The sequence below is a fragment of the Cotesia glomerata genome, linkage group LG9 (assembly GCF_020080835.1).
Source record: "Cotesia glomerata isolate CgM1 linkage group LG9, MPM_Cglom_v2.3, whole genome shotgun sequence".
Lineage (NCBI taxonomy): Eukaryota > Metazoa > Arthropoda > Insecta > Hymenoptera > Braconidae > Cotesia > Cotesia glomerata.
In genome coordinates this window covers 10,872,495-10,897,992 of record NC_058166.1, presented here as the reverse complement: position 1 = coordinate 10,897,992, position 25,498 = coordinate 10,872,495, and the positions used below count along the sequence as shown (strand labels likewise).

At 31.8% G+C, this 25,498-nt stretch overlaps 1 protein-coding gene and 1 long non-coding RNA gene across 2 annotated transcripts; both read left to right on the top strand.

Moving 5' to 3' along the window:
* Positions 1–201: 201 nt before the first annotated feature.
* LOC123271844 (prion-like-(Q/N-rich) domain-bearing protein 25) lies at positions 202–25,498 on the top strand. The gene is made up of 8 exons (XM_044738339.1): positions 202–1,090; positions 15,760–15,939; positions 16,023–16,271; positions 16,357–16,605; positions 16,693–16,938; positions 17,008–17,253; positions 17,315–17,563; positions 24,684–25,498. The coding sequence occupies exons 1-8, from the start codon at positions 853–855 to the stop codon at positions 24,941–24,943; spliced, it is 1,917 nt and encodes a 638-aa protein (XP_044594274.1). The 5' UTR covers positions 202–852; the 3' UTR covers positions 24,944–25,498.
* On the top strand, positions 6,726–12,464 carry LOC123271957. The gene is made up of 2 exons (XR_006510989.1): positions 6,726–6,765; positions 11,855–12,464. It is a non-coding gene; the product is annotated as an uncharacterized LOC123271957 (long non-coding RNA).

The following is a 25,498-nucleotide window of genomic DNA, read 5'->3' as shown; positions in this document are numbered from 1 at the left end:
TTCATAAATATAATCGACGGTTTAATTTAAAAATATTATTATCCATGAGTTGAAAATATTGATTTGTTTATAAAAATTGATTTCTATAACAACTATGATCAAAAATTTGTAGTGTAATCCTGACTTCATAAAACCTTGTTGTGATAAAACATTTAAATGCTCACTCGTTCAACCAGAAGGAAGGTACAGATGCATCAAACAAGGTATAATATTCTCAAATTACCTCAAGACTCATAAAGATCAGCACCAATAGTTTTTCTAATAATTTTTAAAATTTAGTGGGATTGGGCGAAACTTGTCATTACAATAACGATTGTAGCCAAATATTGTGGCATGCTCATTGCTCCAGTGAGAAGAAATGTACTTGCAGATCAGACGCTATCCAAGTCGGTCAAAGATGTGAAGCGTTTATAGGCGGGTTTTGCATTTACAATGAACAATGCACTCCAGAAAACTCTATTTGCTCGAACAAAAAGTGCAAATGTAGCCACCGCTACCTAGCCGTGGCCCATAACCTTTGCATACGAACTACGTTAGGAGTTCCTTGCGCCAATAACCCATCTTGTTCAGGGATAAAAAACGCTGTATGCTCAAACAATGTTTGCAGTTGTCGATCGGGAACAATGAAAGTTAGTTCAACCATGTGTGGAAAATTCTTGGATAGCGTTTGCCGGCAAGATGATGACTGTGGTCCCGAGAATTCTATTTGTGTTGACAATCATTGCAAATGTGAACCAAATTTTTTCCGTGAAGGCAATTTGCAGTGTAATTCACGTATGTTAATTATTTTTATTGATATTCCGAGATGAAAATTGAATTTTAAGATGTTTTATTGATGCAGCTCAACTGAAAATGCCTTGCAGCACATACACTGACTGCAATAGTTTGATCAAGCACTCACTGTGTTCAGAAAATAACAAATGTGAATGCTTTCCAACTTATTTTCAAATCAATGAAACAGCGTGCGTGCCCTATCATGAGTCGTATTGTTCAGACAGCGATCCATGCAAGCTTGAAAACTCGGTTTGCATCAATAATTTGTGCCGATGTGCTTCTCATTATAGTTACATTGGGCTAAAATGCGAGCCAAGTATTTATATTCATTTATTTATATAAGATTCTTTTATATTTTTGCACAGCTCATAATGCTAAGCATTCCATTTCTCAGAAATAGAATCCTATAAAAAATTCTCAGACATGACGATATATAACCTGTTATGACCAATTTTTATATTAAGCAATATCGGATATATGAACACATCAAAAATTATATATAAGCTTAGAGTGTTTAAAAAAAACACACTATTTTTTTTTTCGAAGAACATTGAAAATTTTTCAGAGTATTCCTAATCAAAGACATTGTGAAAATCTCAGCCCTTGATATTAATGTATAGAGGTGGCTATACTTAATTTATTATTTCCATTTAAATAACATGGAAAAAATTTTTTTTTACTTTTGAATTTTACTAGTCGACAACAGAGCATTCTACAGCTATGATCGATACATATTCTTGTAGGAAATTTATCGATCTAAAAAAATTGTTCGATAAAATATATGCGTACGGAGAACCATTTCGGAGTTATCAGGCCTCAAACATCGAACTGTTTACAAAAATTAGGAAAACGGTTGGCCCTGAAGGCCATCCCTGCAACTTCCCGCTAATTCCATACCTGGGCGCTTAAAATTGCGTTTATGACATTTTTGAGCTCTTCAAACTCAAAGAGATAGCTTTCCTATGTTTTTGAGCTCTTCGAGCTCAAAAATCTTATCAAAGTTCGATGAAACACGATTTTTTTAATTTTCAAACTGCTATAATTTTTGAATGAATCAACCCATTTTCACGCGGTTGGTGGCGATCGATGTAGTTTTTTGAACTCTATAAATAATTCTCAACAAAAAAATTGATCTGCTAAAAAATTTCGGAGTTATTACAAAAAATCGCAATACTCTGTTTAAGTGAGTGACTTATATTTTCCGTACGATACTATTGCAAGTTCAGAGAGTAGAGTAAAAAAAGTTCCCGCGTAAGACTCAGCGCGTACTTCACTTCTTTTTTCTCCGTGTTTATATACCGTGTTTATACCTTTAACCTAAACATCGTTTTTAAGAGCATAAAAAAAATATTTATATAATTGACAACAATAATTATTTAAGTATGGATCCGTGGGTAAAAAATAAATCAACTGAGTGGAATTAATCCTCCTATCATCAAGTGTTTGAAGGTATACCTTACATATAAGAAAAAATCTTGTTGCAGCAACAGGATTTTCCTGCAGCTGCAACAGGAGGCAGCCATAATGCAGCAACAGGATAAAGTCCTGTTGCAGCAACAGGATTACTACTGTTGTTGCGACTTAATAGTAAAATATAGTTGGATCATTCCATGTCAAATTGACCAACAGTTGGAATTGACCCCTTTTATATTGGATCAATTTTAGTCAGAAATTTTCTTTTATCATACAACGAACTTCTGCCAAAGGAAAAAAAATTAAAAAATTTTTTTCAAAAGATATACAAATTCGAAACTTCGCTATTTTTTCAATTTTATTGTTGAAATATCTCATACGCTATTATAGATACAGGAATGGCCTTTCGTTTGTTTGAAAAGGGACACTTAGGGCTATTGAAAAAAAAAAAAATATTTTGGAAAAAAATTTTGAAAAATGCCGTCAAAAATGACGATCGACATTAAAATTTTGGTTCAATTTTTGATGAATAGTACCTTGTACTGATTTTAAAAAACCCTGAAATTTTTAGAACTGTGTACTTTTTTTTAAATATGAATTTCTGAATTTCAAAAAACAATTTTTTCTTGTTTTTTGCAACTTTTAAATAAGGTAAAGTTACGCAGATACATAGTTTTGTAATTTTGAACATGAAAAAAATTAAATGCACGACGTGGAAATATTAAATAATAAATTAATTTCAATGTTTTTTTATTTTTTTGGAGTAATCTTAAAGTCAGGCTTAACACATGATATAGTTTCTTATTTTTTTTAACGCATGATATATTTTTTTGCCCTCCGGGCGGAAAGTGACAACTTTCGTCCCGCTGCGCTAAACTAAGTTGCCGCTTTCCGCCTTCGTCGGACAAAATAGTATATTACACACCTAGGGAAGTAAAGTAAGAAATGTCTCAGATCACATGTAATTGTTGGCCGAGGCGAAGCCGAGGTCAACAAACATGTGATCTGAGGCTTTCTTATTTACTTCCCGAGGAGTGTATACTATTTTTTTGTCCGACGAAGGCGGAAAGCGGCAACTTAACAGACTGGCTACGCCGGAGAAACCATACACTCCACGGGAAGTAAATAAGAAAGCCTCAGATCACATGGTTGTTGACCTCGGCTTCGCCTCGGCCAACAATTACATGTGATCTGAGACATTTCTTACTTTACTTCCCTAGGTGTGTAATATACTATTGTCCGTTTCTTCACTTCAATAACGTCAAATAACTCAAACAGATATAAATTTCCAATAAAAATCATAATAATGTGATTAGAATATCAATTTTGTTTCGTTTTTTTGAATACTTGTTTACTTACATATTTCTGCTCATTAATGTTGCTCAATGTCAAATTTCAAATCATTTCCATCTTAAAAAAACGATAAATGACTTTAAGATTACGTCTAAAAAATAAAAAAAAGTTAAAATTATTTTATTATTTAACCCTCGGAGTACACACCTTCGAACTTTAAAGAGCTTTAGAGTACATACGGGGTCAAATTGACCTTAGTTGACTTTCGAAGAATTATATCTCAGAAACTATGCATTTTATCGAAATTCAGTTTGTTACATTTTTGGTAGGTAAAACAATGCTCTTTTGAATACAATCGTTATTATTCTAAATTAAATAGTTTTTAATGTTGAAAAAATTAATACAAAATGAACCTATTTTCAAGAAATATTTTAGGATAAGAAAAATTCTGGGGTCAAAATGACCCCCAGTGTACTCCGAAGGTTAATATTTCCACGTTATGCATTTAATTTTTAATGCTCAAAATTACAATACTATGTATCTGCACAACTTGACCTTATTTAAAAGTTGCAAAAAAAAAGAAAAAACTGTTTTTTGAAGTTCAAAAATTCATATTTAAAAAAAACACATAGTTCTAAAAATTTCAGGGTTTTTTAAAATCAGTACAAGGTACTATTCATCAAAAATTGAACCAAAATTTTAATGTCGATCGTCATTTTTTACGATTTTCAAAAATTTAAAATTTGACAAATTTGACATTTTTTTCCAAAATATTTTTTTTTTTCAATAGCCCCGTGTCCCTTTTCAAACAAATGGAAGGCCATTCCTGCATCTATAATAGCGTACGAGATATTTCAAAAATAAAATTGAAAAAATAGCGAAATTTCGAATTTGCATATCTTCTGAAAAAAATTTTTTAATTTTTTTTCCTTTGGCAGAAGTTCGTTGTATGATAAAAGAAAATTTCTGACCAAAATTGATCCAAATTAAAAAGGGTCAATTCCAACTGTTGGTCAATTTGACATGGAATGACCCAACTATATTTTACTATTAAGTCGCAACAACAATGTACCTGAAGTTCCGAACGTTCGTAAAAAAAAATAGTATTTTTTAAAAATAAGAACACTAGATCGGATAAGCAAGCTGATTTTTGGTGAGCTTCTACATTTTCAACCTAGAAAACTACAAAAAAATCATCAACCCTCTAAGACCTCCGGAACAACCCCTAACACCCACCCTTATGTTATAAAAATTCGTATGGCCTAGGCTAATTGGGTTAGCAAGCTGATTTTTTATGAGTTTCTTCATTTCAAACCTATAAAACCTTAAAAAAATCATCAACGCCCTAGGACCTCCGGAACAACCCCTAACACCCACCCCAATGTTAAAAAATTCGTAGAGCCTCGGCTAATTGGGTTAGCAAGCTGATTTTTAATAAGCTTCTTCATTTCAAACCTATAAAGCCACAAAAAAATCATCAACCCTCTAAGACCTCCGGAATAACCCCTAACACCCACCCTTATGTTATAAAAATTCGTATGGCCACGGCTAATTGGGTTAGCAAGCTGATTTTTAATAAGCTTCTTTATTTCAAACCTATAAAGCCACAAAAAAATCATCAACCCTCTAAGACCTCCGGAACAACCCCTAACACCCACCCTTATGCTATAAAAATTCGTATGGCCTAGGCTAATTGGGTTAGTAAGCTGATTTTTCATGAGCTTCTTCATTTCAAACCTATAAAGCCTTAAAAAAATCATTAACCCCCTAGGATCTCCGGAACAACCCCTAACACCTACCCCAATGTTAAAAAATTCGTATAGCCTCGGCTAATTGGGTTAGCAAGATGATTTTTAATAAGCTTCTTCATTTCAAACCTATAAAGCCACAAAAAAATCATCAACCCTCTAAGACCTCCGGAACAACCCCTAACACCGACCCTTATGTTATAAAAATTCGTATGGCCTCGGCTAATCGGGTTAGCACGCTGATTTTTAATAAGCTTCTTTATTTCAAACCTATAAAGCCACAAAAAAATCATCAACCCCCTCAGACCTATTGACACCGTGTAACAGTCCCATAAAGAGCGTTTTTTTACTGAAATGACAAAAATTTGACAGTGAAAAATTCATGTCTCGGTGTCCACAGTAGATTAAAGAAAAACAATCAATGGAAATCGTAGAGTGTACTCTTATAAAGATTTCCATAGCCTTAATAGATCGATCGACCCCATAGACACCGAGTAAAAGCCAGATAAAGGGCGTTTTTTGACTAAATTCCTAGAAATTTGACAGTTAAAAATTCATTTCTCGGTGTCCACAGGAGATTAAGGAAAAAAACTCATGAAAATCTCAGAGTTCACTGTAAGTCCCGTAAGTGGTGACTTTTGACTAAATTGACAGAAATTGAGTTTTTGAAGTGAAACTTCTTTAGAATCGTTGTGATTTCAAACCGGATGCAACGAAAAAACGACAGGTAAGAGACACAAATACAAAAATGTGTAGGATGAAGCCAGGGGAAAGAATGAGACAGAAATATACATACAATTTGTATATTATCGGTCTCTCCTCTTTGTGCCATACTTCGTAGCGTCCCCACTCCCGTCTTCTAAGCATAGTCGCCTGTAATTTGTGAGCCAGAGCGAGAGAGCAGATGTCAGTGTGTATGTATATTGCACACTGTTTAATACGTGCTTGTATTTGAGCATTTAACGTGTGTAGTGCATGTGAAAACTACGTGAGCTTACTGTACACTGTATGCGGCTGCGTATTACAGCGTTTTAGTAAGATAGCGTGGTGTGTTATTATTTAACTGTTTGTGAGTATTTTTATATCTTGTACTAAATAATAAATTTTATAAAATGCCGAAAACTAATGCCGAAATGTGTCGTCAATATCGACGCAAAAAAAATGAAATTAAAATGAAAAAAAATTCAGCAAAAAGTTCAACAGAACGTAGTCGCGAGTTTCGTGCACGTAAAAAACAATTATTGAACAATCAAAATAGATGTTCAGATATAAGTGTCAATGTGACTGATGTAATAAATGGTAAGTGTAAATATTTTTTAATCCTGTTTTAAGTATAAACTAATATATCAATGTTTTTCAATCAATAAATTTTATTTTTATTTTAAACTGATCATGTATTATATATATATATATATATATATATATATATATATAACCTCAATACATCATGTGTCTAACCTTATTTATTTTTCTGTTTTAGACCACTCTCAGCAATAAAATAGTGTTCCAACGGGATATAATTTAGTAAATAATGATTGTAAGTACTAATAATTAATACTAACTTTCATCATTTAATGTTAAATAATTTAAAAGAAATTTTTCAATTTAATAATAATTTTAATGAAAAAACTTAAAAACTTAAAAATTTAATTTAAAAACATGTACCTAATTTACAATTCATGATTTAAAATATTAAAAAAAATTTAATTTAATTTAAACTTATATTCAATAATTCAATAATTCTTAAATTAACAAAATGATTTAATATTTAGATTTATAGGAAAAAAAAAACAATTTTAAGACGGATGAATATTTTTGAATGGTAAAATAAATTGTAAAAAAATTCAAAAATTAAAATGATATTAAAAAAAAATAATTTAATTTTAAACTAAAGAGTGGATAATTTTAAATGGTACATATAAGTTAATAACCATATTTGAAAATAATCATTATGTTAAAATGAGTGTTTAAAATTAATTTTATATACATTTTTCGATTTTACGATGTAAAAAATTTTATTTGTTTAAGGAATTGATTCTCAATACAGAGGTGATAGATAACTCGTTACATACTTTGAATGGTTTTTCAGATAACCCTCCAGTAGATGTACAGCCAGAAATTCCATACTCACGGTTTCGTCGAAATAAGTTTGCTCATAAAGAATTTAACGACAAGTTTTTAAACAATATGTTTGGTCATAAGTGCTCCGTTTGTGATCGATTGTGGTTTAAGTTAGATTTAAAATCACCACGTGCTGAAGATGAACAATTATTAAGGGTAATAGTTGAAAATTACAATACAGTTGAAGATATTTTACTGTGCAACACGTGTTACCAAGCAATTGGGAGGAAAGTGATTCCTATAATGTCTACTTATAACGGTTTTAAATATGAAAAAATACCTGAGGTTTTACCACCGCTTGACTTAATTTCGGAAAGACTTGTCTCACCACGAGTTCCATTTATGCAAATTCGACGGTTACGACATGTTCATGGGCAATATGGAATTTATGGACAAATCATTAATGTACCAGTCGAGGTAAACAATATGGTAAAACTCTTACCCCGTAATGTCGATGATGATTACTGTATTAACGTACACATTAAAAGAAAAATAATACATAGATCAAGCTATTTAATGGGACTAGTTAATAAAAGGACAATTCGTGCATGGCTTCAGTATTTGCTTCAAACTCCACTTTATTTATTTTACGATATTAAAATTGATGAAAGCTTCTTCAACAATAATAGTAATAATGAAATCGATCTAGAAGAAATGAGTGAAGATATACCGGTCGAAGAGAGTCTAACAGCACAACAGAAAACTCTACTTTGGAATGAAGATATGTATTTACGGATCGCTCCTGGAGAATATAATATTCCCAAAAGTATAATTTTTGATGAACATGCCGAAGAACTTTCTTTCCCATCGATTTATTTGGGTCATTTCCGAAAATTCAGAGAGGGAGTAAATGCAACACCGTTCGCAATAGCAACTAGCGAATTACGAAGATCAGATCGGCGTGGAGTTACTCCACATCATTTATTATATCTAGCAATGAAAATTATGAGGTTAAGAGTTCGTGACTCGCTTACGATTGCATTTAAACATGTGGGAAAAAATACTAATATTACACGGCAGCAAGTTGAGTCAGCTGACTACATTAATAATTGTATCGAAAGTAATTTAGCTTTTCTGCGCTCAATACCAAATTCAGTATGGTATTGGAGCGATCGAAAAAAGAGATCTTTTGCGATGATTCGGCAACTAGGAAAACCTACGATGTTTCTTACTTTGAGTGCCAATGAAATCGGATGGACCAATTTAATACAATTATTGTACAAATTAAAAAATAACGGTACTGAAATTTCAGCTGAACAAGCTGCGTCACTGGATTACATATCTAAGACTACACTAGTGAATGAAGATGCTGTGACCTGTGCTATCTATTTTAATAAAATAGTCAATATATTGATAACTATTCTCCAATCAAAGAAGAACAGCCCATTTGGAAATTATTATGTTGTCGACTATTTTAAACGAATTGAATTTCAGCATCGTGGTAGTCCTCATGCACATATTTTATTGTGGCTGAATGACGCTCCATCAGATCCTCTTGGTACAAACTATCAAGATACTGTAATGATGATTGATCAATTGATATCAATTTCTTCATCAGAAGCTTCTGGACATATTCGCTTGCAAAGTCACAAACATACCTTTACCTGTTATAAAAAGTACATGCCAATCAACCTCAGAAATGCCGATTTGATGCTCCATTTATGCCATGTAAATCCACTACAATATTAAAACCAATGCAGAAAGATCATCCAGGATATGCTGATTACGCTAAGCGGTATAAACAAATACAAATTAATCTTGAGAACAATGATTACGAGAATATTGAAATGTTTTATGCACAAAATCATATAACTTCTGATAATGATTATTTTCATATTCTTGAAGCTGGAATTACCAGACCTAAAGTATTTTTGAAGCGACAACCTAAAGAAAAATGGCACAACCCTTTCAATCCTTTTATTCTCAATGTCTTACAATCAAATACAGATATGCAATGTATTATCGAAGAATACTCATGTGCAGCGTATGTTGTTGAATATGTCAATAAAACTAATAGGGGTATAAGTAATTTACAAAGACAAATTCATGAAATCATGGATGAAAACCCTGAGTTTGATATAGTAGAAATAACTAGAAAAATGAGTGTTAATATGCTCAACACCGTTGAATTAACAAGCCAGGAAGCAGCATGGTACCTTCTTCGTGAACCTATGTCTAGAAGTTCAGTCTCCATAGTTTATATTCCCACCGTTTGGCCTATTGAACGACAGCGTATTAGACGAACACAAAAAGAATTAGATGAATTAAATATCGATGAATATTCAACAAGTATTTGGAAGGAAAACTGGTTTGATAAATACGAGAAGCGGCCACAAGAAATGGAAGAATTATCACTTGCACAATTCGTTGCTAATTTTACTAAAAATTCGCAAGGTGATTATATTCGTCGAAAGCAACAACGCATCATTCGTTATAGGAATTATGACATAGCCTCAGATATAAATGAGTATAAAAGAGAAATGGTGACTTTGCATATCCCATTTCGGAATGAAGAATTCGAGATTCTTGAAGAGATGAAATTTATTAGGATTTACGACGAAAATGAAAATCAAATTCTGGAGCGACGTAAAGAGTTTGAATCTGACTTAGACATTAATAAAACTATAGAGCTATGCCGAAAACTATGTCGCGAAAATGAAGAAGCAGACGATGACGATGAGATTCATGATATTGCCACTAGATTTCCAGAAATTAATCCATTCCAAACGCTATATGACAATCCGAATTCGGATGTAAACAGTGATTTACGTCTCGCAACCCTAAATAAACTTGGTGCCATTGCAAAACGGAAAGAAAATTTAATGCCTAACGACCAATATTATGAGCTGATGAAAATGGCAAACCAAAAACAAAAGGAACTTTTGATGCACGTCATTTACAATCTTCAGTTGGAAGATCCTCCTCCGCTGCAAATATTTTTTACAGGACCTGCTGGATGTGGTAAAACATTTGTTATTAAATTATTAATGGAAATTTATAATCGATATTCTGAAAGTGATGGGTTTTGTAATGCTTATATCGCTTGTGCTTCTACTGGTAAAGCTGCTGTGGCTATCAATGGGACAACAGTACACACTGCACTGAAGATAAGTCTTTCAAAGTTGCTTCCTTTATCAATTGAAGTAGCCCAACAATATAGATCACTTTTTTAAATATGTTCGTGTATTGATTATCGATGAAATTAGTATGATTGGAGCCGAGTTGTTGTCCCAAATAGATTCAAGGTTAAAGCAAATCACCGGTAATTTTGAAGTCCATTTTGGTGGATTAGATATAATTTTGATTGGTGATCTACGTCAACTACCGCCAGTTCGTGCTACCCCAATTTACAAACAAATAAAACGACAAATAGCAGGTTCAACACTATGGCGAGGGTTGAAATTTTTCGAACTAAACGAAGTTATGCGACAAGCTAATCAAAGTTTTGCAACAATATTAACAAAAATTGGTAATGGACAGTTGTTAGATCAGGAAGAGCTAGATTTAATTGAGTCACGGATTTACTCTGAAGAAGAAGCTGAGAGACTTTGTCCAGACGGTATACGATTGTTTTAATAATCATTCAGTTGCTGAATACAACAATAAAATTTTGAATTCTATAGAAGAAAAAGTGAATTCAGAGGCAACTGATATATATATTGGATGTAGAAATGTTGAACAGCAAACTTCTATGCGTCAAAAATTACATAAAATGTCAACTATTGATACAGGAGGTTTGCCATATCAAATTACATTGGTTTTGAACAAACCATACATGATAACAACTAACATCGATGTATCAGATGGATTAGCAAATGGTGCGACGGGAAAATTAATTTTCATTGAATATAATGACAAAGGAGAGATAGGTCGTTTATGGCTAGAATTTCCAGAATCTCCAAAAATCGGAGAAAAATTGAGAAGAAAGGCAGCGGCATCAATTCAAAAAAAATAATCTTCATCCACTGGCAGTACCAATAGATCGCAGAACATCATCTATACCACTAGTACCTAATAAAACCGTTATTGTAAAACGTAATCATTTCCCATTAGTCTCTGCATGTGCAATGACGATTCACAAGTCCCAGGGAGCTACTTTTGGTGAGATTGTATATGAATATGATAAATCACACGTTCAACAACTCCTGTACGTCGCATTATCACGAGTTACATCAATAAACGGCTTATATCTCGTTTCAAAAAAATGATAAAAATTTTACCATGGCCGAAGAGCGTCAGTATCTACAATTGATCTACAACATGAATTTCGAAGGCTGAACTTGAATCGACTTGAGACAATTACAAATGTTTTATATGATTTCTTAAATAAAAGAAAAGGGATGTCACTGTTTACCTTTAACTGTCAAAGCTTACGAGCTCATGTACAAGATCTGCAACATGACAATATAGTGTCATCGTCAAATTTTTAATTCTTTCGGAGACATGGATGAATAATGAAGATATTGTAGACATTCCAAATTTTAATATTGTTGTTAATTACAAAGACCACGTACGAGGGCAGGCGGAGTAGCAATTTATCACAACGTAAATGATGGAGCCCGTGTTGTTACGCCACAAATGGATCTCAATGCACAACAGCTAGAATCATTGTCTGTTCAGCTTTCGAAAGTTGGAGAAATATGTGCCTGTGAGAGCAGAAATGACCAAGGAGATTTAATTTTGATCGTAGCAATTTACATCTTTCCCAACCAATCAATAAAATCAGTTATTGAATTTATACATGAAAATTTGATCAAATATACCCCAGAGGTATCGCGAATTCTCAAAAAGAATTATGATAAAATTCCGATGATTTTAAGTGGGGATTTTAACATAAATTTTGCATCAGATACAGCGCTTCCTTTGATTGAGTTTCTCGATACAACATTTTATTTAAAAATGTGTAACAATCGCACTCAATCAACTACAAGATCAAAAACGGTAATAGATGCAGTGTTCCAAAGATATATCAACCAAATTGAAACTAAAATATTTGTATCGTATTTTAGTTATCATAAGCCTCTTGTATCATTTGTTGAAACTGAAAATATGGAACTTGAGTAATAGATTATGTAACATATGTTAAATAAAATATAAAATATCTTTTAAAATTAATCAAAATACTTTCATTTTTGAACAATTAAACTTTGTAATTATCCTACCCTTGTTATAAATATTCATCTCATTCTTTTGTCGATTCACTGAAGTTTCACTTCTATCGTGTGTGAATCGCACACACACCTTTTTTTTTAAATTTATTCCTCGGTGTCCACAGGAGATTAAGGAAAAAAACTCATGGAAATCATAGAGTACACTCTAAGAAAGATTTTCATCGTCTTAATAGATCGATCGACCCCATAGACACCGAGTAAAAGCTCCATAAAGGGCGTTTTTTATGTACCTGAAGTTCCGAACGTTCGTGAAACGAAATCGTTTTTCATTCATAATTTCAACGATATTAAAAAGATCACGCCAAATATTTCTGTAAAACGTTCTTTTGGGGGCTCGAAGGTATAAAAAAAATTTGAATCCTCTCCGACTTCCGAAACATCCCCTAATGACGACCCTTAACTTTAAAAAATTCATAATTCCGTGACTATTAATAAGATCACGCCAATTCTTGCTGAAAATTTTCATTTTGGGGTCTTACAACTATTAAAAAAGTTTGAACCCTCTCGGACTTCCGGAACACCCCCTAAAGCCCGACCTTAACTTTAAAAAATTCATTACTACGTGTCTATTAAAAAGATCACGCCAACTTTTGCTGAAAATCCTTATTTTGGGTACCCAAAGATATAAAAAAAATTGGAACACTCTCCGACTTCCGGAATATCTCTTTATGCCACCCTAATGACCACCCTTATCGTTAAACAATTCATAATTTCGTGACTATTGAAAAGATCACGCCAATTCTCGCTGAAAATTTTTATTTTAGGGTCTCACAACTGTTAAACGAGTTTGAATCCTCTCTTACTTCCGTCACACTTTGTTTCATTTTCAATAAATAACTCAAAATTCTAGCGTTTGAGTTACAAATGAATCTTTTACGTTTTTATCCCAACTTTTAGTTTAAAAAATAATTTTTTATTTTTTACTCTATATTTAGGATTAAAGATTAAATTTTCAGCTTCTAATTCCGATTTTGGGATTAAAAATTAAAAATAATATTTTTAATCACGACTTTGGGGTCGTAAATTTTAGTTTTAATTTTCAATGCAAAATTTCTTAATTAAAAAATTTGCAACCCTGAGTAAGACTAATAACTTCCCGATTTTTTTTAATTTTTAATTTTATTAGCGGGAAGTTAAAAAAATTAAAATAAAAAAAGTTCCCCACACGATAAAATATTTTTATGATTTAAGAAATTTTGAATCGATTGTTACCCTCATGTGGAAACATATTTTGAATTGTTAACTAACTTTTTTTTTAAACAAATACACAATAAAAAATTTCTTGTCAAATTTAACACAAAAATTTGTGTTAATGACTTTTTTTACACAATCTGTGTTGAATCAACACTCGATTGTGTTGAATCAACATACTTAAATTTTAAATTCTACACACTTAAATGTTAAATTCTACACAAACATTTTTACACTTGACACAATGAAAAATTTTTTACCGTGTAGAAAGAATTAAAAAAAAAAGTTCTCTACACGAAAGGATATCTTTATGATTCATGAAGTTCTGAATCGCTTCATAACTTCAGTACGGCAACAAATTTTTAATTGTTATCTAACTATTTTTTTTAAACAATAGGAAAAATTAAAATAAAAAAAGTTTCCCACACGATAGGATATCTTTATGATTCATGAAATTCAGAATTGATTAATACCTATATTGTGGAATTGATTTTTTAATTTTTAACCAATAAATTTATCAAAGAGATAGAAAAATTAAAAAAAAAAAAAAGTTTATACTATTAACAAGTTCTCCACGCATTAGGAAATAGCTATAATTTAAAAAAAAATACTTGCTTTCCCATAAAAATTTTCTCGGCAACAAATAATCGATATGAAAAAAACAATTTTAAGAAAAAATATTTTTTAGTGCAAAAATACAATTAACAAGTCTAAAAAAATATGAGCTTTACGGGGACTTAATGTCCGGATCCGAGGAGTGCGCATGCGCTATTATCTCAAATTGTTGTCGGAGTATGATGGGGGAATAATAGTAATATGAAGCAAACAATAAAAATAGTAAGCGGCTGCTCTGATAATCGAATATTTGTGTTCTCAACTTTTTTGTAACTTTTTCTGGTTTTTTTGGAATAACTTTTATACGGCTTGATGGTTCAATTCCAAAAACTAATCAGCTCTTAACCTCAAAAAACCCCGTCGATCGCCACCAGTCCGATCAAAATCGGTTGATTCGTTCGAGAGATATCGTGAACGAAAGAAAACCAAAAAAAGTGTTTTTTCGGAATAACTCCGAAATTCCTAGCGCGATCAATTCAAAATTTAAGATTCTTTGTGAGGCTTAAAAACTGCGTCGAATGCTGCCAACCGCGCGAAAATCGGTTTATTCATTAAAAAGTTATTGCGGTTTAAAAGTTCAAAAAATAGTGTCTTATCAAATCCCTATCAAGCATAGGAAAGCAATCTCTTTGAGCTCGGAGAGCTCAAAATAACCCATAAATTGTATTTTTAAGCTCAAAGAGCTCAAAAACGTCATTGGTGCAATTTTAAGCGCCTAAGTATGGAATTAGCGGGAAGTTGCAGGGATGGCCTTCAGGGTCAACCGTTTTTCTAATTTTTTCTCTGAGTAATATCCACAATATTTTTCTAAAATCTAAATTTCATTTCGGTTTGGTGTCATAAATTTGTCATAAAAATGTCCTAAATTGTGTCACGTTTAGGATCCTAAGCTTATGACAGTTTTAGGATAAATTTTTTTTACACGGGAGTGATTTAAGTCGATTTTTTGTATTTATAAATAAATATTATCATTTTTTTAAACAGTTCGATGTTTGAGGCCTGATAACTCCGAAATGGTTCTCCGTACGCATATATTCAATCGGACAATTTTTCAGATCGTTAAATTTCCTACAAGAATATGTATTGATCATAGCTTTAAAATGCTTCGTTTTCGACTAGCAAAATTCAAAAGTAAAAAAAAATTTTTTCCATATTATTTAAATGGAAATAAAAAATTAAGTATAGCCACCTCTATACATCAATATTAAGGGCTGAGATTTTCACGTCATTGATTAGGAATACTCTGAAGAATTTTCAATGTTCTTCGAAAAAAAAAAATAGTGTGTTTCTTTGAAACACTCTAATGAGCATATCAGACCATATAGGCCATATGTGGACATATCAAAACCATATCAGAAAATTTTTTGACGCATTATACGTTGTGCAATTTTTTAAACTATACTTATACTAACTTTCTTCTTTAATATATTAAGCATTTTTGGATAAACCATGTAAGCAACATACTAATGGAGACACCACAAGTTGTAAATCATTATTAAAGGGATCATGCTTTAAAAACAGTGATTGTTTTGTTGAAAATAGTGTTTGCATCAACAATAAATGTCAATGTAAAATCGACTATGCAACTGACTTCAATAAACGATGTGTATCAAGTAATAATTGTTTTTAGTACCTTCTCAAAAATTATAGAAAAATTAGATGATTCCTAGCTAACTAATTCTCATTGATTTTCCAGAATTAAAGACAACTTGCAATGTTGACGATGAATGCAAAACACTCTACTTCCAAAAATGCTCTATCGATATGAAGAATCTTTTTAATTCCAGTTATACCTTTATGCATAATTTTAAATGCAAGTTGCAAATAGGAGACAAATGTACGCTAGATGAACAATGTACTCCGAAACATTCTCGCTGCATTGATAACTGGTGTCAATGCAAGCCGAAATTCATGTCATCAGAAGCTGGTAATAAATGTGTGTCAGGTATGTTTAAAACCAATGGTCATCATTGTTAGATATGTTTGAAATAATAGCACTTGATAATGCAACATTATGTTTTTGAATCAAGTTTACTCAAATAGAAAATGTACAACTCATGACGATTGTGCTGACATTCAGAACGGAATGTGTTCGGATGACAATGTATGTGTTTGTGAACTAGATCATGAGCAAACAGATGAGAATACATGCTTACCATTGTTGGGTCAATATTGTGATAAACAGACAAAATGTATGACCGACAATGCTATTTGTTCCTATAATACATGTGCATGTGACACTTTATTCACGCAACAATCTATTAACCGATGCTTGCCAAGTGAGTATTGTCACATCGAATCAATATTAAATATTTTAACAAACGATAAAAATGAAATCAGCTTGCAATTCACTAATTTTATTTCAGCTTACTTGAAACAACCTTGCAAGCTGCAAGATGATTGCAGACAAATAAAGTACGCGGAATGTTCCAAAGACAATAAATGTGTTTGTCGTTCAAATTACATCGAATTAAACGCCGTGACATGCGCACCATTTTTAGGGGGATACTGTGAAAGCGATGAAGAATGTTTTGTCAATCAAACAAAATGCATCGATAATAAGTGTGCACATGCTCCAAATGTGAGACCTCGAACCATCGAACAACATCCACGTATGTATTTAAATATATTATAAATTCCAAAAACAGGCGATAAATATCTTTTATATCTAAACATTGCAGCTTCTTCGACACGTAAGTGTCAAGACGATAAAGATTGTCTTGTTGTAAAAAACACAAAATGTCTTGCGAATGGCGAATGTGGCTGTAAGCTGAATCACATTTCAGTAAACCAGACACTATGCTTGCCACTTTTGAATGAAGATTGTTCAAATTCTACATGTATTGTCGATAATTCGTATTGCATTGAAGACCAGTGTCAATGCGCGGATCATTTTGTTCAGCATTTAAATGACAAATGTTTACCAAGTAAGTACCTATTTTCATATGGAACTTGAAATTTTGGTGGTAACTGAAATCTTTCCTTTAGCTTGGTTGAACGAGCCTTGCAAAATTGACGCCGACTGCAAGGAAATAAAAAATGCAGTATGCTCGAAGAAGAAAACGTGCGTTTGCAAAAAGTCATTTAATCAATTCAGCTTGACGAGGTGTACATCACTTACTGAAGAATTTTGTACGTCAAACAAGGATTGTCCAGTGGAGAATTCAGCATGCACTAATAATTTCTGTGAATGCAAACCTGGCTTCGAACAATTCTACAATAATCAATGTATACCACGTAAGTGACGTCAAAAATTTTTAGATTCAACAAAGATATTTTTTTTTTTTTTTTTTTTCAAATTTTACGCTTGTTTCGAGATATTATGTAGTCTTAATTTAGAAAGTTTGCTTATACATGAGAGCCTCATAGCGTGAAGCGCATGAGATTGTGCTTTATATCCGACTCGTCAAAGTCAAGCAATTTTGTAATCTCTAAATGCCTCTATCACAACCATATTGCACTTATACAATAATATAAGTAGATGTACACCGAGAAAACACTTAAATTAAACCATCTTTTACTTTCTAAAATCATTTCATGTTGCCGTTTTGAAAAAAAAAACGTTTCGAAAAAAATTTTACGTGGACATCCTGATGTCACCCCATTTTGGATGTACCAACGATTACTCTCGAACAAATTGATATTTCGAGACCGAGCCTTTTTTATTAGTTTAAGAATTCGATGAACTGGTGCCGTATTTCATATCAGTAGCATAGTTTACGTATTATTATTTTTATTAATTGAATTTTTATTAAAATTTACTACGATACACACGTACAAAAACAAACAAACTTTTCTTATTTCTCTCACATGAAAACTATGGCGCTACTTGATTAAGCTAGATTTTTTTAGACTGTGTGCGCATATGACAAGAAAAACGGGCGCCGATATCACCGGCACACAAAAAAAAAAAGTGGAATGTACTTTGGACCGGACCTACCTACCGACATGTATTTCGACCCGCTGAATCCGAATTTCAAGTCTGTTTGCTCCGGTCACCCTCCAGTTTCGAGTAAAATGCAAAAAACCTCAAAAAATTACAAAAAACTGCAGTCACAGCAATGAAAAAATTTTTGTGGACCCGGATCACGTATGATTTTTATGTATTTCAATTTACTGAATCTAAATCTAATAGTTAATTAGCCCGGTGAGTCGTCCAAATTTGAAAAAATAACAAAAAACCCAAAAAAATTGCAAAAAATCATGAAAAAATGAAGTTTTCGAAATAAAAATTTTTTTGGACTCAGATTGAGTATGATTTTCATGTATTTTGTTCCGCTGAGTTTGAATCTGAAGTTTTCTTCCCCCACTAACGTTTTAAAATTAAAAAAAATCGGGAAAATTGCAGTTACAAATATGAAAAAAAAATCTGTAAAACATGATTAAATACTTTTCTTGTATTTTTTCACGAATAAAATACAAGTTAAAATTCTGAAAATATGAAAAATTGTAATGTCTATAAAAAATGACGTATAACTGGAATAAAGAGAACGATTTTCTCGAATTTCAAAATGTTCTTCGTTGGTATCACTCTTTTGTTCTCAAACGATCTACGCAGTGGATTTTTCTTCCGTTTGTTATTATCTCTTGGTGTATCCCTTTTAAGTGTCCAGTGTACTACTACTATGTGTACTACTATTGTTTCCAGTATTAGAAAGAAAAATTTTCTGCGATAAGTGATGCAAAATCAAAAGAAGGAATTTTGGATGGATCCCAAATTCGAACTCTATTTCAGGATGCAAATTTTATAGAGAAAATGAACGAGACGGAGAGAGCAGCTTGGGTAAGTTTCAAAAATGTGTCTCAAAACTTTTTAGAAAATCAAAAAAGCGAAAACTACAGGACGTTAGTAGAAAAATTGGTGACAAATTACAAAAATTTAGGTTTCTTAATGAACCTCAAACTACACTTCATGGATTCTCACATTGACCACTTTCCTGAAAATCTTAGAGGCTACAATGAAGAACAGGAAGAATGATTCCATCAAGACGTAAGTGAAATGGAGACTAGGTATCAAGGAAATTGGAATATTAATACGATGGCAGATTTTTGCTGGACACTTAAAAGGGATACACCAAGAGATAATAACAAACGGAAGGAAAATCCACTGCGTAGATCGGTTGAGAACAAAAGAGTGATACCAACGAAGAACATTTTGAAATTCGAGAAAATCGTTCTCTTTATTCTAGTTATACGTCATTTTTTATAGACATTACAATTTTTCATATTTTCAGAATTTTAACTTGTATTTTATTCGTGAAAAAATACAAGAAAAGTATTTAATCATGTTTTACAGATTTTTTTTTCATATTTGTAACTGCAATTTTCCCGATTTTTTTGGTTTTGGAGATTTTTTTTAATTTTAAAACGTTAGCGGGGGAAGAAAACTTCAGATTCAAACTCAGCGGAACAAAATACATGAAAATCATACTCAATCTGAGTCCAAAAAAATTTTTATTTCGAAAACTTCAATTTTTCATGATTTTTTGCAATATTAAATATAAGCGCTCTACGTTGCGCAGTAGTGGAGTGCGCTGACATATTTCATAACCTTCTAAAATGACAAACAGATTTATTTTGTTATTCATATTATTAAAAATATATGAGGACAATTAAGTTTCCAGTTTATTTATTTGAGGAAATAGGTTTTTTTTTTTTTTTTTTTGTCAAATTGAATTTCGTCAGAACAGTTTTGTATTTATGGTTTTTCAAGGTTCATTTGCAGTGACTGTTAATTTAATTTATTAGTTGAATATATTGTGATAAGTAATAAGTTATCGGAATACATTAAAAAGACCCCATTTAACACAAAATAAAATTTTTTTTCGTTTATTTATCTTTTCTTGTGCATATCCGGTAGTGATTTTATGTCCAATATTTATTGATATAATTAAGAAAATAAGATAATTTTGAGACGACCATATTTTTATGTAACAAATAATTTTTATTTGTAATATAAGTTCTATTATTATTTTATTTCTATTATAATACTATTCTTATTTGTCATATACAATTATTTTTCGCAATATAAATTCATTCTGCCGCATTTATTGCACGCGTCATAGCGCGAAGCGCGTGAGGTTGTGCTTTATACTCGACTCGTCAAGGTCAAGCAATTTTGTGATGTTTAAATGTCTCTATGGATGTGCCATATTACACTTATACAATAATATAAGTAGATGCACACCAAGAAACCCTTAAATAAAACCATTTTTTATTTTCTAAAATCAATTCATGTAGCTATTTTGAAAAAAAAAAAACGTTTTGAAAAAAATTTTACGTGGATGTCCGGATGTCACCCCATTTTGGATGTACCAACGATTACTCCCGAACAAATTGATATTTCAAGACTGGGCCTTTTTTATTAGTTTAAGAATGCGATGAACTGGGTCCGTATTTCATATCAGTAGCCTAGTTTACGTAACTTTTTTTTAAATTGAATTTTTATTAAGATTCATTACGATACAACCGTACAAAGACAAACGAATTTTTCTTATTTGTCTCGTGAAAACTATGGCGCCACTTGATCAAGCTAGATTTTTTTAGACTGCGTGCGCAGATGACAAAAAAAAAGGGCGCTGATATTTAAAAAAAAAATACTCTGTCAGAAATTACTTAATTATAATTTTTCTTTTTTTTGAGACAATTACACAATTTATTTTTTCTTAAAAAATGGATGAGCGTTATGAGGCGTGTACTTTTGGATTTTCCAAACTTTTTATTAAATTATCAATGCTAAATCGTAAAAAAAATTATCAAACAGACTGCCAAAAATTTGTTATAGTCTCAGAACGATCCTGTAGAGTTGTGAGAGGTAAATAACGTTTAGCTCTCAGAGCTCAACGATGTAGAGTTGCAGGAGCCAAACGGTATTGTTACCATAAGAATACGTTAACTTACTGGAACTTTTTCAACTAACTAACTACTATAGAGTTCCTATAGCAAAATTTTTTTCTCTGTGTACGTGATCGAGGTCCACAAAAATTTTTTCATTGCTATGATTGCAGTTTTTTGCAATTTTTTGCCCTTTTTTGAGGTTTTTTGCGTTTTACTCAAAACTGGAGGGTAACCGGGCCAAACAGACTTTAAATTCGGATTCAGTGGGTCGAAATACATGTCGGTCGGTAGGTCCGGTCCAAAGTACATTCCACTTTTTTTTTGTGTGCCGGTGTATTTAATAAGAAATAAAAAATACTATGTAAGAAATTACTTAATTATTTTTTTTTTTTTTTTTTTTTTTTTTTTAATCAATTACACAATTTATTTTTTTCTTAAAAAATGAACGAGCGTTATGAGGTGTGCACTTTTGGATCTTCCAAACTTTTTTTCACTTTCCTTTCCAATAAAGTCAGATACTATTCAGAATATGTAGAACTCAAATTTTCATTTTTTTCAAAGATGTTTCAGTACATTGAATAAAAAAATTTTTACTGGAGCAAAAAAGAAAACAAAAATTGAAGTTTCTTTCTAATTTTTGAGAATTTTTGTTGGGTTAAAAATTTTCGGTATCAATTGAAAATAATATTCTGTCAAATCATGTCAGAAAATATCCTGATAGCCTTACTTTCTGTGCAAGAACATGCAGTACAGTATAAGTAAAGTTATCGTAAAGCTTACGAAAAGTCTTTCTAAATCAAAGTTGTATACAATTTGATGGAAACTTACGGCCGGAATTGGAATGCAAGTTAACATCAAGCTTGTAGTCAATATCCTTTTACTACAACTTTACTAAAGGACCTTACACATTAAGTCTTGACGCCAAATTGCAGAGGAAGTTACTGTCAACTTAACTAAAACTTTTGCTCTTTCAACTCTTTAGTTGGTTATCGACTGTGGACGCAGATCAACAGCAAATTTCAGTTAGCATGGTTATGAGGATAATTATCGATTCAAAATATGATTCTTTTGGCCCATGAAAAAATTTAAGATAAAAAATTCTCGGAAGTAACCGGTTGTCTTAAAAAAATGATTTTTTTTTCGCGAAAATAATATTTTATTAGAATTAATTTTTTCTATTAGTATATAAGGTAAAAGCCCCAATAGATGATCATGTACCAGTATATGATCACTCCATGTATTTGTATACCTATATTTGTGAATATAGATATACAGATACATGAAGTGATCATATACTGGTACGTGATCATCTATTGGGACTTTTACCTTAATCAATGTCTGAAAACATTTATCAATACAAAATTTTTCTTATTAGGGATTTCAATAAAATCATGTTCTTCCGATCTTAGCTGCTCGGATATTAGTAATTCATACTGCTCAAATAAGAGATGCACTTGCACCAAAAATTACGTCGCAATAAACAGTACAATATGTTTGATACGATCCTCCGTTCCTTGTGATGACAATACTGAATGTTCTGAGATAAACGGATTTTGCTTTCATGGACAATGCTTGTGTATGCCAAATCATGACATGATCTTCGGTGAATGCGTACCAAGTAAGACTTAATTTTTCTATACGAAATATTTTATCATTTTTACGAATCATGAGTATCAACTATCTATCCTAATAACTACTTTCATTCCAAAAAAGAGTCACTCGGAGGATCCTGCCGATGGAGTTCAGATTGCAGCACAATATCCAATGCGGTATGTTCCATTGATAAAAAATGTATTTGCGGAACTAATTACTATGCACGAGACAGATCTTACTGTGCACCGAAGCTTGGTACAGAATGTTCGAATGAAAGTCCTTGTGAATTTGATAACTCTGAGTGTTTTCAAAGTAGTACATGTCAATGTCAGCAAGGCTTTTATGCTGCTTCAGAAAAACAGTGCTTACCAAGTGAGTAAAATTCTTTTTTAGGGGGATATTCTGGTCTAGAATTGTAAAAAAATCTATTTTCAAAGTTCAAACCTTTAAGAATATGCCCTTTCAAGGATTTTTTGAAAATCCAATTACTTTCAGAGATATAGCTACTTTAGTGACGTAGAATTTAGATAGTCTAGGAGGAGCATAAAACTTTTAACACATTTTTCTAAAAAATATTTCTTTGAAGATGGGTGACATGATACCTCCAATTCAACTGAACCGATTTACGTAAAATATGGTGTGGGCTCTCTCAATACTTTTCTTTATGGAATGAACTCGATTTATAAAATAATTACAATTTTTACTATTTTCAAAAAACTCGAAAATATTAAAAAAAAAAAAAAAACTGAAAAACGATTGACCCTACAGGCCATCCCTAGAACTTCTTACTAAGTACGAGTTCAAAACGCTCGAGAAATAGTGTAATCCAAGGGTTTGAGCTCTTCGAACCAACTTTTTTTTTGGTTCAGACGATAATGGTATCGTGACTGATTAGGAATCTAAATTTTTGTTTTTCAATTTCGGGAGGGTATTAAGAGTTAAAGTCATGTCAACAGGAACGCGTTATCTTTTTGACTCCCCCTACTTTACTAGTCTCTAACTGTCTGAATTTTTAATTTTTTGGGTTGAATGTTTATTTGTAGATTCTTGAAATATTATTAAATATCTGGTAAAAAAATGGATGCAAAAATATTATTGCATGTCTGAAACGCAAGCGCGACGGTAAGCTGTATTATCACTTAGAAATCAAGATTTTCACGTTTTGTCACATCAAATCGTATTTGACAGTCATATTGTACTTACAAATGATACAAACAGCATACTGTTAGAAAGAAAAATGATCGCTGAACTAATCAAGATATATTTTAAATCGATTCACTAGAAGTTTTACATAAAGATTTGTTTTGATGGCTTATGGCGTGGATTTTTCTTTATAGAGAAATAAAAACAATAACTTTTGAAAATATCAACTTCTCAACCCATTTTTTTTAACCCTTGGAATACATTGGGGGTCATTTTGATCCCAGAATTTTTTTTATCCTGAAATATTTCTCAAAAATAGGTTCGTTTTTAATTAATTTTTTTACCTACCAAAAATGTAGTAACCTGAATTTCGATAAAATGCATTGTTTCTGAAATATAATTCTTCGAAAGTCAAGTAGGGTCAATTTGACCCTGTGTGTACTCTAAAATTCTGTTTGGAGTCGTATACTCTGAAGGTTAATATTCTCATCTCCGTGATGGAAACTTGCGAAGTAAAATTAATTTCTTGTATTTTTTTGTAATTATTTTATTATAAGGTTTATTATTTCAATTTAATCTGGTACTGTGAAGTACATAAATTCCTTTCTGTTGACGTTTAATTGAAAATTGAAAATAGTATCAAAGTTATTCATCAATACTATTGCATATTTGAAATTTTACTTTTAGAATTAAAGATCAAATAAGTAAGAATACCTTCCTCAAAATTTCTTGAACGTCGCGATGGAATAGAATTTAAATGCCTAATTGCATTGTTTGATTGCAGAGATGGCGATGTCTTCTTGTAGCGATGATCTGGAATGTGGAGAACCCTGGCACGGAGAATGCTCAAATGAAAAAAAGTGTTCATGCAAAGAAAACAGTGTGGCGATCAATATTTCAACATGTTATCCGCTTCTAAAAGGTCTCTGCTGGCGCGACGAACAATGTGTCACAAAAAATTCTGTTTGTCTGGATTATCATTGCTTCTGTGAAGTTGGCTACATTCCCGTCGCCAATAATTTGTGCGTCAGAGTGAATTTATGAAAATAATTTCTTCTATAGACAAAATCAATACCTTCATGACCCACTGAGCTCTGCAGTTTTAACCCATAAGAAAGCATCTATCGACAACAGCAAATCCTCTTTTATCTCTCGCTGACATTATTTTCTGAGGGTTCGAACTGCATTATCCAAAGCGAGAAGCTTTTTTATCCACGTACGTTTACAGAGAAGACTTCTTAACGACAACTGATGTCTTCAAGATGACTTACCATATAAATAACTAGAATAAGTACTCACAATATTCAATTTTTGATATTTAAGAAAGAAATTCGAGAAAATCTTACATTTCATGACCAGGCATTATAATTTTTGTTGTACGAAAATTTTTATAACATATGGACCCGTGTAGAGAGGCTTACAGTAAGAGCGCCATAAAACTAGACTTACCATGTCATTTGAAACTTTTTATTTTTATAAGATCGATGAGTTTAAGTGTATTATTTGTGAACTTAATTTGTAAATAGTAATGAAAGTTTTTAAGTTAAAGATCAAATAATCGATTTAATTGTTTTGTTATTTAAAATTGTCTGAAATAAC